A 12,034-nucleotide genomic window follows, 5' to 3' on the forward strand; every position below is an offset into this window, starting at 1 on the left:
ACGTTCGGGCGCGCTCGGGTTAGCCGAGCAAGGCGGGAAGATCCGAGTCTGCCTCGGACCCGTGTAAAAAGGCTGAAGTTCGGGGGGGTTCGGATTCCGAGGAACCGAACCCGCTCATCTCTAATTTTATTGCGGTTTTATTTTAGTTTTTTGTATCTCACAGATTATTATTTTTATATACAATATATGTTGATCTTTTATGTATTTAGGTCTAATAGCTGGGTAATTGCCATGTTCTCAAAGTTATCATGAAGCCAGATCTATAAATAATTTATTCCACTGATTTTTCTCTTCTTTTTATTTCATTGGTATCATTTGCTTTGCTAATTTTTGTAAAGCATTAATTAATCAGTGTCAATCAACATTTCTAGGACCTGAAAACTGCTAGTGTCGCTGTGAATAAATGATGTTTGCATATCAAGATTGAGACTTCTCTAGATCAATGTGCTATTTTTACACAGAGAAATATGCTAAATTGCTGTACTTTCTTTTTGAAGGAATTGCTCAGAAATGCACAGCCATCAAGTATCACTTCTCTCATCCAATTCGCCTGAGGAATATTCCATTTAATTTGACCAGGACTATTCAGCAAGATGAGTGGCACCTTCTACGTAAGTATGGAGCTGCAATTTACTGCAAAGAACAGTTCTGAAGGTGAAGGTAGAAAAGACTCACACAGACTGAAAAAAATTGTGTAGCAAATCAAACAGACATTACTTGTCTCCTCATTTATCCGCTATTAATTACCACATGCTAATTGAATTTTTTTCACTAACATTTCATGCAGCACATATTTCAGGTTCAATAGAATTACTTTTTTTTGGTATAATTAATCATGCAGACAGATGGCCTGATTCATGTTTGTAAGTAAAGCAAAAAAACAAGCAACTGGGCCAAACCATGTTGCACTGCAGGTGGGACAGATGTAACGTGCAGAGAGAGTTATGCACATCCCTACACATTTGGCGATCCGCCGCCGAGCTGCCCAACGGCGGATACGGGCGACCCGGGTCGCCCGTATCCGCCGTTGGGCAGCTCGGCGGCGGATCGCCAAATGTGTAGGGATGTGCATAACTCTCTCTGCACGTTACATCTGTCCCACCTGCAGTGCAACATGGTTTGGCCCAGTTGCTTGTTTTTTTGCTTGCATGCATAAGCACCAACGATGAACAAGCGCGGGCCGCGCATCATTCATCATTGGTATCTACACACTGAACGATATTAACGAGTTCTCGTCATTAATGAACGAGAACGTTCATATCGTTCAGTTATATCTTCAAGTGTGTAGGGCCCTTTAGATTTGGTAGGGGTGTGTCCAGACTGAAATCTAAATTGCAGTGTAAAAACAAAGCAGTATTCGTGGGCTACATGCAAAAGCAGCCAGTATTTACTCTGCACAGAAAAAATATAACACACCCAGTTGCTTGCATTTTTGCTTTACCTACAAACATGCCCTAAGAGCGGTATGTGAGATAATGTATGAAGCCTTCCATGCAGCACAGGACCTGCACCAGGTGTTTCAGGGATATAATGGATGTTGCTGTGTCACAAATCTTCTAATGGAGGTATTTCATTTGTTATTTTACAGTATATGGCGATAATCCCAGGTCACATTTGCAGGTGTCTATATGCAGTAAAATGTTAAATCATTAGTGTTACTTGTATCTTGAGTAGAACAGGTTTCAAGATAACAGGTATCTAGATTGCCATACAATAATGGCATGAACTTGTAGTGGTCTCATGGGGTTGGGTATGCGTGACCAGCGGTCATGACAGTAATCAACTTCAACAACCTAGTACAAAGTTATTAGAGCACATGCTGAAGACTGAGGGTCTGATTCTAAATTTGGTCACATCATGAGCTTTTTAGTAAAAGGCTCATGCGTTGTGGGCTGCAACTCCTCTGAAAGTCGCTTGTACTGTACGACTATGAGCAATTCGTCATCATGCGCATATTGATCGCTTCTCACTTACAGCTCAATGGGCGTTAGTGGGTAGAGAATTCACTTGTAGAATAATTTGGCATCAGTCATGCACACAGAGCTGCATGCTATTATGAGCTGTGCATATGCAAAGATCTTTCCAACATCAGTTAGACCTCCTGCTTCGTGAACCAGAACCTAACCCTTTGGCTAATGCAGGACTCCTTCATTTTCATTAAATCAGGAGACATATGGGGTAATTTGTACTGGATCGCTGCAGTCTGAACTATAAACATCCTAGTGACATTTGGTGGACCCGTTCATTCCAAGTAAAGCATTCGTTACCTCTAAACCCAATAAATAAAGACACGGAGACTTGAATTTGGCAGAAAAATTGCTAGCTATTTATTTGACCCTAACCATAGCAAACCTGTAATTGAAAACTTTGTTAAGATGCCGATACAGCCGGCATATGGTGGCAGCAAAAAGAACGGCTCTACTAAGCTAAATTAACCGTAAAATACTAAAAATTCGAAACCATCCTAATTTTACTACAACTATCAAAAACCGGTAATAGGTGACAACTCCACCCCCACAGTGACTACCCACCGCTCCTGGGTGCCCTGCCGCTGCCTTCCCGGACGGGTGGTCAAGCGGCCAATAAGTCTATGGAGGTGAGTGCACCTAAACCAAATCAAACTGTAAATCACTACAGCTTACCATACAACCACCAACTGCCGTTCTTTTCCGCCAATAAATAGCCAACGATAAAACCAGCCAACAATTTAATGCCAAGGCACTCCGTACCAGAAACCTTTACCAACAGGGCGGGAGGGCGGGAAGGCAATTTCACCAACAAGAGAGAGACAAGATGTCTATCCTTCCCTATATATACTAACCCTCCCCTTTTCCCAAAGGGCTGTACTTTCCTTCCAGCTAGGTCCACCCCTCACAAGATGTTTAACTCATTCCTTTCCTATGCTGTCAATTCTCTCTCCTAAACATCCTAGTGACATTTGGTGGACCCGTTCATTCCAAGTAAAGCATTCGTTACCTCTAAACCCAATAAATAAAGACACGGAGACTTGAATTTGGCAGAAAAATTGCTAGCTATTTATTTGACCCTAACCATAGCAAACCTGTAATTGAAAACTTTGTTAAGATGCCGATACAGCCGGCATATGGTGGCAGCAAAAAGAACGGCTCTACTAAGCTAAATTAACCGTAAAATACAAAAAATTCGAAACCATCCTAATTTTACTACAACTATCAAAAACCGGTAATAGGTGACAACTCCACCCCCACAGTGACTACCCACCGCTCCTGGGTGCCCTGCCGCTACCTTCCCGGACGGGTGGTCAAGCGGCCAATAAGTCTATGGAGGTGAGTGCACCTAAACCAAATCAAACTGTAAATCACTACAGCTTACCATACAACCACCAACTGCCGTTCTTTTCCGCCAACAGCGAAAGACTCCTTCCCAGAGTCTTCGCACCGCCACCATAACCTCACCCTAACTCCAGCAACCCTAGGAACAGATCCTCCAGGAAAAAACATCATCCCCTCATTGGATAGATGCACACCATCAGGCCGAAGAAGGTGACTTTGTCTCTGACTGAATCCTAGGGTGGCGAACCACTTGGCCTCCGTGGGACAACCCACTTCGCCACCGCCCCATTCACCTTCTGCCTGGCCTCCTCAATTTCGCGACCGTCCGTCACACCTTGCCAACTCAACCTTGGCACCATCAAGGAGAACACCAATATAACAAGTGGTCCATTCCCCTTCTGCATGGCCTCCTCAATTTCGCGACCGTCCGCCACACCTTGCCAACTCAACCTTGGCACCATCAAGAAGAACACCAATATACAAGTGGTCCATTCCCCTTCTGCGTGGCCTCCTCAATTTCGCGACCGTCCGCCACACCTTGCCAACTCAACCTTGGCACCATCAAGGAGAACACCAATATACAATTGGTCCACTGCTGCGGCCCAACTTGCCAGATCCTGTATCATGGCCCACCGCATCTCCAAATAAGTCCTCTTCCCCAGGTCGTTGCCACCTAAATGGACAACCAACACCCTAGGGCTAACATGCTTGCTGGCCTGACTCACTAGTCTACTTCTCCACTCTGTCCACATCATCCCTTGCCAACCAAGCCAACGAACTTCTCGAGCCCTAGGAAACATCTGTGCCCCCTGCGAGGCCAACACTGGGCGGCCCAATACACATAAGAGTGGCCAACCACCAAAATAGGCAAGTCATCTACCAACCAACCTGAAGAGGAGGAAAAGGGGGTAAAAGTGGTTACTAACTATCTATACCATTGTTTAATTTACTGCATTAACCTGAAGGATCTGCCAAAAAGAAAAATTTTGCTGTCGTATATTGCAGCAGTCTCGGCCTAGCCGATCTGCACGAGCAATCAGCCAATTTGAAGCCTAACTTGAACACACAAATGGGAAAGATGAAAATAACAAACCAAAAGGGGGGGGGGGGGGGGGAGAAGGGGTAAAACATGTAATAACTCAGCTGGAGGTGAAAGCATAAAGACCTGCTGAGGGACTCTGATTAAAACAGATTAGCCGAATTGTGGATTAGAATTCAGTCCGTCAAGTCAGGCAAAAAATTGCAAAATAACTCTAGACCCCCGCTGCCGGCTCATGCCAGCAACGGCGAGTAGCTAATCCCTGAGTAGGATAAAAAAGGGGGAAGACAAACAAACGCACAACACCATAACGTACTGAACTGTAATAACATGATTAAACGACTGGAATTGACACACAAGTACGCGCGAGCTAACATCTCATGCAACGGGGCGCATATACCGTCTGTAGCTTGACGACTTCCATCGCCCCACCGCCTGGATCTCAGCCATGTAAAATCCCGTCGCCGCAGCCGACGTCACAGCCCCTATGCGGAGGGAATGCGTCCCGAACGCAGCGGGTGGAAGGCCCAAGCTCGCAAGACAGCAACCCAGCATCCCATGAAATAGATACTTCGTCACCGGCAGCCCGTCATAGTGCAGCAGCCATGACCCCCGACCGTCGGGCCGTACTGCCTCATATTGCACCGCCAACCTCACTGGGCAAATGCTCTCCTCAAGAGCCAGAACCAAGGTGACCCATTGACCTCTCCCCACTTGGTCAGTCTTAGAGCGTCGCAATCTGCAAAGCAAGGACTTCTCACCCACCACAACGTCCCCGACCAGCATGCGCGAATCTGCTCGCTGAGAAGGCGCTACTAGTTCCGAAATCCTAAAAGCCCCGTGGTAAGCCATTAAGCACGCCAAACTGAAGAACAACCGCAATTCAAAACATGGACGACGCGACACCTCTAACCGCCCTGATGACATCCAGCAACAAGGCCGCATCAATGGGCCTCCTCCTGTCAGGCGGCGTCGGCGCAACTCGCGCCCATCCTTTCATCGCCTTCAACAGAATCCCGCTCTTAGCCACATCGGGGACGCCCTTTATCCCGCTGAAAACGAAATCCTGGCCAAGTACCGGGATACCACCGCTCTGGACCTACCCGAAACCTACAGCTGCCAAATAAAAGAAAGCATCCTCCGATGCCCGCTCTTACCTTGCTGAATTCGTCCTTAAACAAACTCCTCCTACTCCGCTCCAAGCTTGCGGCTTAAGCGTGGCTGGCGCGACTGACCGCAACGCAAGACCCTCCAATCCGTCCCGATCACCTCCCAACATAACCGGGACACTGAACACCATGTTCGTCGGCCTCCCGTGCTAACAAACAAAAAAACTTTCCCACTGCCCTCGTGACAGAGCGTCGGCAATTCCGTTCTCCAGCCCCGGCACATGTTGCGCGCGGAACCACACGTTCCGACGTAGGCATGTCTACAGCAACTGTCCCAGCACCCGCAGCATGACAGCGGCTTCGCCCCCTTGTTATTTATCGCATGCGCCAACGCCCAGAGTGTCACATCTAAACAAGATGCTGCGAGGAGCCAGCCGTTCGCCCCAAACCTCCAGCGCCCCCATAATGGGGAAAAAACTCCAGAAGCAAAAGGTCCCTGGTTACGCCTTCGCGATGCCGTCCACGAAGCCGCGCACCAAGATCCCTCCCGATAACATCCGTATCCAGAGGCCCCAGCCGCGTCGGTGAACAACTGCATCCTAGCGCTGACCACCGTTGGAGCCTGCCATATACACCCCCGTTGAAATCCTCCAGTAATGAGGCCCATATTGCTCCATCCCCTTAAATCTCGGAGGATCATCGCACGAAATGATGTGGTCTGGCACACCCCGCATTCGCCCTTTCCAGCTTCCGGCAGTGTGATCTTACGCGACCCTTCGAACCGGCCAATAGCTTCGCGGAGCTTCACCACCTTGTCCCGATGCAGCCGACCCGATCCTGCCGCTGTGTCGAAATCGATCCCCAAAAGGACAAACAGGAGGACGGTCCCTCAGTTTTCTCCTCATCCACTGAAACGCCGAAGTGGAAAAAACAGGGCTCGGATGCTGACCAGCAAGTCGACGCCCGTGCTGAATGTGCCGCCCCGCACACAGGAAGTCATTGAGGTAATGGGCGACCCCATGACCCCTTGGCGAAGACTCCACGAACCAGTGTAGAAACGTGCTAAACCGTTCGAAAAACGAGCATGAAACGGAACATCCCCTCGGCAAACCGTTGCCGATGAAATACCCCGCTCCGATCCGAAAACCCCATAAAACGGAATGAGTCCGGATATAACGGCAGCAACCGAAAAGCGGACTCAACCTCGATCTTAGCCATGAGTGCTCCAGTCCCGTAACTGCGGACCAGCGCCAATGCCTCGTCAACGACTGATAAACCACCGAACCATGATCCGGCGGCCTCACGTCATTGACCGCCGTCCCCGATGGGTAAGAAAGATGTTGAATAAGCCGAAAAGCGCCCAGAGTCTTCTTCGGAACCACCCCCACTGGAGAGATGACCTCCGTATCTACTGGGCCCGAACCAACACCTCGCTCGCAACAGGCACGCGAAAACAAAACTAAAACCGGAAAACAGAAATTTTTGCATCCGCCCTATTTGGATACCAATTTAACCCCTTGCCCATCGTTTCTAAAGCAATTGGCGTTGAAGCTCTGTGGAGCAGGAGGAGGCTGGATTTGGCCGATCCGCCGTCCGCGCCTTACCCCTGGGCGGACGACCCTGCGCGGTGGTGGCCGTCCGCCCCCGGCTTCCGGGCTCCTCCGTCTGCTGCGAAGCCCGAGTGACTTTGAGCCAGACCTAGACGTCCTTGAACCCAAAGTCCATGACCCGCTAACCATCCTGCTTCTACCTACGCCACTCCGATCCCGAAGAAGTGCGCTGCAAGTCATGTATGAGAAGCATGTACCGAATCACGTTCCTGTGCTCGACCGGCCTATCTTCCAGGTAGCACGCCGCGAAGACCCAAAACCGGTCAGCCAGTTAACGAAGGTACGGAAGGCCACGGCCCCGATGTCCCTCTTTACAGCCGCCGATCTATACTCCTTCTTCGCTTCCTCCGTACAGACGAACACATGCACGAAGTCCCACTACGAATCTTCCTACGTCCGCTAACCCGCAGGCCCCGCATCACTGCAGTGTAGTCGCAGCGAACAAACCCGTGCAAATCGCTGCGTTTCTTGGCCCTGCGAGCTTCCTCCCTAATCCGCTTACGCCTCTTCGAGCTCCCAGCTGCCCCGCCGCCCTTTTGGCGAATTTAGTCGCCTGATTCTTCGCCCTAGTCGCGCTACGGACTTCGGACGCCTGCGACGACAGAGCAGAGGAAAAGGAGGAAGAGGAAAAGCTGCGAGAACTGGGACTCGAGGATGAGCCCGCTACCGACTGTAACACCTCACCTGAACCCGTCGACTGCACCGACACGGAATCCTCCGGCGTGGCAGAACCGACGTCTTCTTACCCGTATTCCACCATCTCCACTTCGCCGCGATCCCCTGCAGGAGAGAAAAAGGGGGCGAAAGACACAAGAAACAACTGCGGCGCCTGCCGAGCCACTCGTGAGGGGGTTGTCCCCGCAGCGCGTCCCTGCCCTTCCTGTTACGGACAGTGCTACAGGTCTGCGGCGGCCTCTCCGAGCTCCCTGCAGGCGTGGCAATTCGCCGCGCCGCTGAAGCTGACCGTCTTCCGGACCCGCCTTCCATCGCGGCCGCGTCGGAGCTTGCCGCTACCCCCGGTGATGTAGCCGCAGCCAGCGGCCGTAATGCCGCGCCCACCTTGGCCAGAGCCAACGCCAGAGTTCCGGAGGGGCCCTTAATGGCCCGAACCACGGCGCCGGCTTCCCGGTGCCCCCAGCCGGGGCCCGCGCGCGCCTACCCGCATGACGCCCTACGGCGTCACCTGGGGGCAGACGTCTGCCGACCCGTCCGCCTTGGCGGGAAAAAAGGGGGGCGCCCGTCTCTACCGAGGGACTGGCCGCCGGCGCCAACGCTGCTGTCGCTCTCCGAACCCCCCGCAGATCGGAGCCAACTCCGCCCGCTAGGAGGGACCTGCGGCGAGGCCGGTCAGCGCCCGCAGCAGCCCTGCGCCCCCCTTCCCTGCCCCCCCTCCTCCCCCGCAAGCCACTGGCATCTGGCTCCAGGGGAGCGAGTTGGGGAGACAGAGAGACGTGCGGCGCCGCTGCGCGCGCACGCGCGCAACGGCGGCGCCTGCCGTGAGTATGGGCTCGCGCGCACATCGTGCTCGCGCCCCGACTCCTGGTGCCTCTAACCCCCCGTGTTCCCCCTGGTCGTCCCTCCCTGCAGAGCCCTGCTTAATACTATTCTGAGGGAACCACCCTCGTACCTCTCCTCCCCCCCCCCTGCCCCCCGCCGGACTCCGGCTGCAGGGGAGCAAGCTGGGGAGACCGGGAGGCTGGCGACGCCGCTGCGCGCCCCCGTGCGCGAACGGCGACGCCGGAAGCGAGCGTGGGTGCGCGCGCACCTCGTGCACGCGTCCCACTGCTTCCCGGCCGGCCGCATCCCCCTGCAGATCCGCCGCGCGAGGCCCAGTGACAGACCTCGCGCGGCTAGCAGCCGACTCCGTCCTGGCCCCTCCACTTCGTACAGTGCCCAGGGAGCTAAATATGAGCCCCGTGCGCCTCCACGGACGGGCGCCTACAGCGGCGCGCATGCGCGCGCCCGCGGTCGCCCGCCTCCCGCTAATCACCCGCCGCGCTCGGAGGTGGGGGCAGCCGCCCTTCCACCTCCGGGCGGCCGGGACGCACTGCTGGCCCACCTTGCCGCTCAAGCCCAGCAACAAAGCTGACCCGGGCTGCCGCACCTCGGCCCTGCTCGAGCCCGTGGAGGCCTAGTTGAATTGTAGAGTCAAAAAAGGGGGGGGGATGCAGAGGAGGGTTTTAAAATAAAGTTAATGAGCCCCAGGGGAAACACAGTAAAAGTTGGGAAGCCTGCTATGCAGCACTCACCCACTCAAAGGCAATTTCACCAACAAGAGAGAGACAAGATGTCATCCTTCCCTATATATACTAACCCTCCCCTTTTCCCAAAGGGCTGTACTTTCCTTCCAGCTAGGTCCACCCCTCACAAGATGTTTAACTCATTCCTTTCCTATGCTGTCAATTCTCTCTCCTTCTGTCAGCATCTCACTGGCTGCGATCGCGTCTGCCTGATTGACAGGCAGAGGCTGTCGCGGGAAGGGGCGTGCCAATGGTGTTAGAACGCCGTTGGCGGGGCACGGTCCAGACAATGGAGGCATGTCTGGATCATTGGAGGGGTGGGCCGCGTGGCTGCGTGACGTCACACGCAGCCACTGCGACCCGGGAAGCAGCAGGTAGCTCTCTGCCAGAGTGTAGGAGCGCTTTTCATCTAACAATTCCGACCACTGGTATTTCATCTGGTGTCGGGATTACGGCATCCGTATCCTGACAGCCGGGATCCTGACCAGCGGTCAATTGACTGCCTCCCCTGTACAGTAATAAGCACGGTGTAACACTAAACTTCAAATAGGAGATTTTTAAAAACTTTGCAAGCTTTTTCTTTCTCTACACTAATAGCTTGGTAAAGTTTGATTTGTATAACTCTTTCATACCCTCCAACTGCACCTTTTTGGCAGCTACAGAACCTTTTATTTATGGTCTGTACCGATTTTTGACTCTCCAAATCTCCATTAAAAGTAGAGGAAAAGGGGCGCCCCCTTTCCCCGTGGCCACGCCCCTTATCCTAATTTGTACTGATTTTTATGTGTAAAATGTTGGAGGGTATGCTCTTTCCTACAAAGTGGCTATATCACAATCCCCAGTTAGGTTATGCTGTAAACCAGTGATTTTCAACCTCTTATTACTCGCGGCGCACCGAACAATATTTTAAAATTCCCAAGGCACACCATCAGTTCCCCACAGAAAAAACTAAACACACACATTGGCCCTCACAGTAACCCCCCCCCAAAAAAAATAAAAAAAATAAAAAAACACACATACATTGGCCTACACAGAAAAAACAATAACATTGCTCCCGACATAAATCCTATTGCTCCACACATAAATCAATCACATTTCTCCCCACAAAAATCCTATTGCTCCCCACATGAATTATTCACATAGTTCCCCCCATAAATCCATAAATTATTACTCTCCCCACAAAAATCCTATTGAAATCCTATTGTTCCCCACAGGAGAAATAAAATGACAAATATTATTATCAGCTGTCCTCCTCCCTGTCCCTCAGTGGAGGGGGCTATTCATAGTGGAGTGCTGCGAATACTGAGCAGCGGGCGGTCGGGCAGGTGTGTATGTGGGTGGGCAAGTAAAGCTGTGTATGCAGGCGGGAACTGGTAGATGTGTATGCAGGCGGGTAGGCTGGCTGGGTGGTGAGTCGCCGCGGCTGTGACCTATGATATCACATCGTTTTCAAGGCATAGGTCATGGCCAGAGCACAACTGATCTTCTAAGAAGAGCCCAGGCCAACAGTTCACTCTGAAGGTGCAGGAAGCTACTCTGGCTCCGCGGCACACCTTGCAACTGGTCGCGGCACACTAGTGTGCCACGGCACACTGGTTGAAAAAGCCTGCTGTAAACAATTAGAATATTCAGTAAAATATATATTTGAAATAAATATATGGTTACAATTTTTGATGAGTGAGTGCTTTGAGAATCATATTATTAATATGAAGATTATTATTATTATTATTAGTAGTAGTAGTAGTAGTAGGAGTAGGAGTAGTAGTAGTAATAGTATTATAATAATAATAATAATAATAATAATAATAATAATAATAATTTCATTGAATCTCTAAGAATGACAAAGGAAGTACCAGTGTTTATCCTAGGATTTTTTTGCTGTAATATATGTGTAAAAATATTTAATCAAGTTCAAACTGTGCATAATATTACAGTGGGTGAAAGGATTAGAGTATAGTTTCAACATATCTAATTTGCTTTTAGTCTATAGTTAGTCTTGAAAACGTGCCAGGATTAATAACTGAAACTGATATAAGCAGTAAATTGTGAATCGTTCATAATCGTAAACACATTACAGTCAAGTGATAAAAAAACTTCAGAACAAATGCGCAACAAAACCAAAAAGCTGCTAAAAGATGTGCAATAGTGCGCATCCAAATACACACACAATGGACAAAGTGGAAGAAAATTTACACATCAATAATAGCGCTGATTGGAAATCATGTAGTAGTCTCAATACACCACTGTGTGAAAACAGGTGAATATAAGTGTATTGGTTCACCATAGGCTGAGGCGGATCTCCTCACAATTCTCTCTTAAGTGTGCAAAGTTCTCCTCCTTCTACGAGCCAATCAAGGGGTGGCTGCACCAGATCTTGAATCTGCAATATATAAGTGGCACCTCTTCCCCTCTTTTGCATGAGGGAATATTTGGAGGGACACTTTACACAAAATAGATCATGGTGCAGTATTTCTTAAAAGCAGAACAATTTATTTTTTACAAGATGCACTTACAGAAGAAAAGAATAAAAACAGCATAACATGAAAATCTCATTTGGCATATCACCAACAGATGCGCTCCTTGGTCAGGGATCCCCCAGGTGTCAGATGGTAAAAAGGTGGAAATATGAGCTCCGGATGCCCACATCCACGTCACCACAGGTCAATCCCGCAAGGTAGCAGATGAGATGGAATACAGGAGCCACGCTTAACGCGTTTCGGACGAT

At 50.4% G+C, this 12,034-nt stretch overlaps 1 protein-coding gene across 3 annotated transcripts in view; it reads left to right on the forward strand.

Moving 5' to 3' along the window:
- Positions 1-12,034, forward strand: part of TMEM178A (transmembrane protein 178A) — a 216,913-nt gene that overhangs the window by 166,596 nt on the left and 38,283 nt on the right. For all 3 annotated transcript variants that reach the window (XM_063918045.1, XM_063918046.1, XM_063918047.1), the window contains exon 2: positions 498-611. In XM_063918045.1, the coding sequence (XP_063774115.1) occupies positions 498-611 (114 nt within the window). The remainder of the gene's footprint in view (positions 1-497; positions 612-12,034) is intronic.

Source organism: Pseudophryne corroboree, chromosome 4 (assembly GCF_028390025.1).
Source record: "Pseudophryne corroboree isolate aPseCor3 chromosome 4, aPseCor3.hap2, whole genome shotgun sequence".
Lineage (NCBI taxonomy): Eukaryota > Metazoa > Chordata > Amphibia > Anura > Myobatrachidae > Pseudophryne > Pseudophryne corroboree.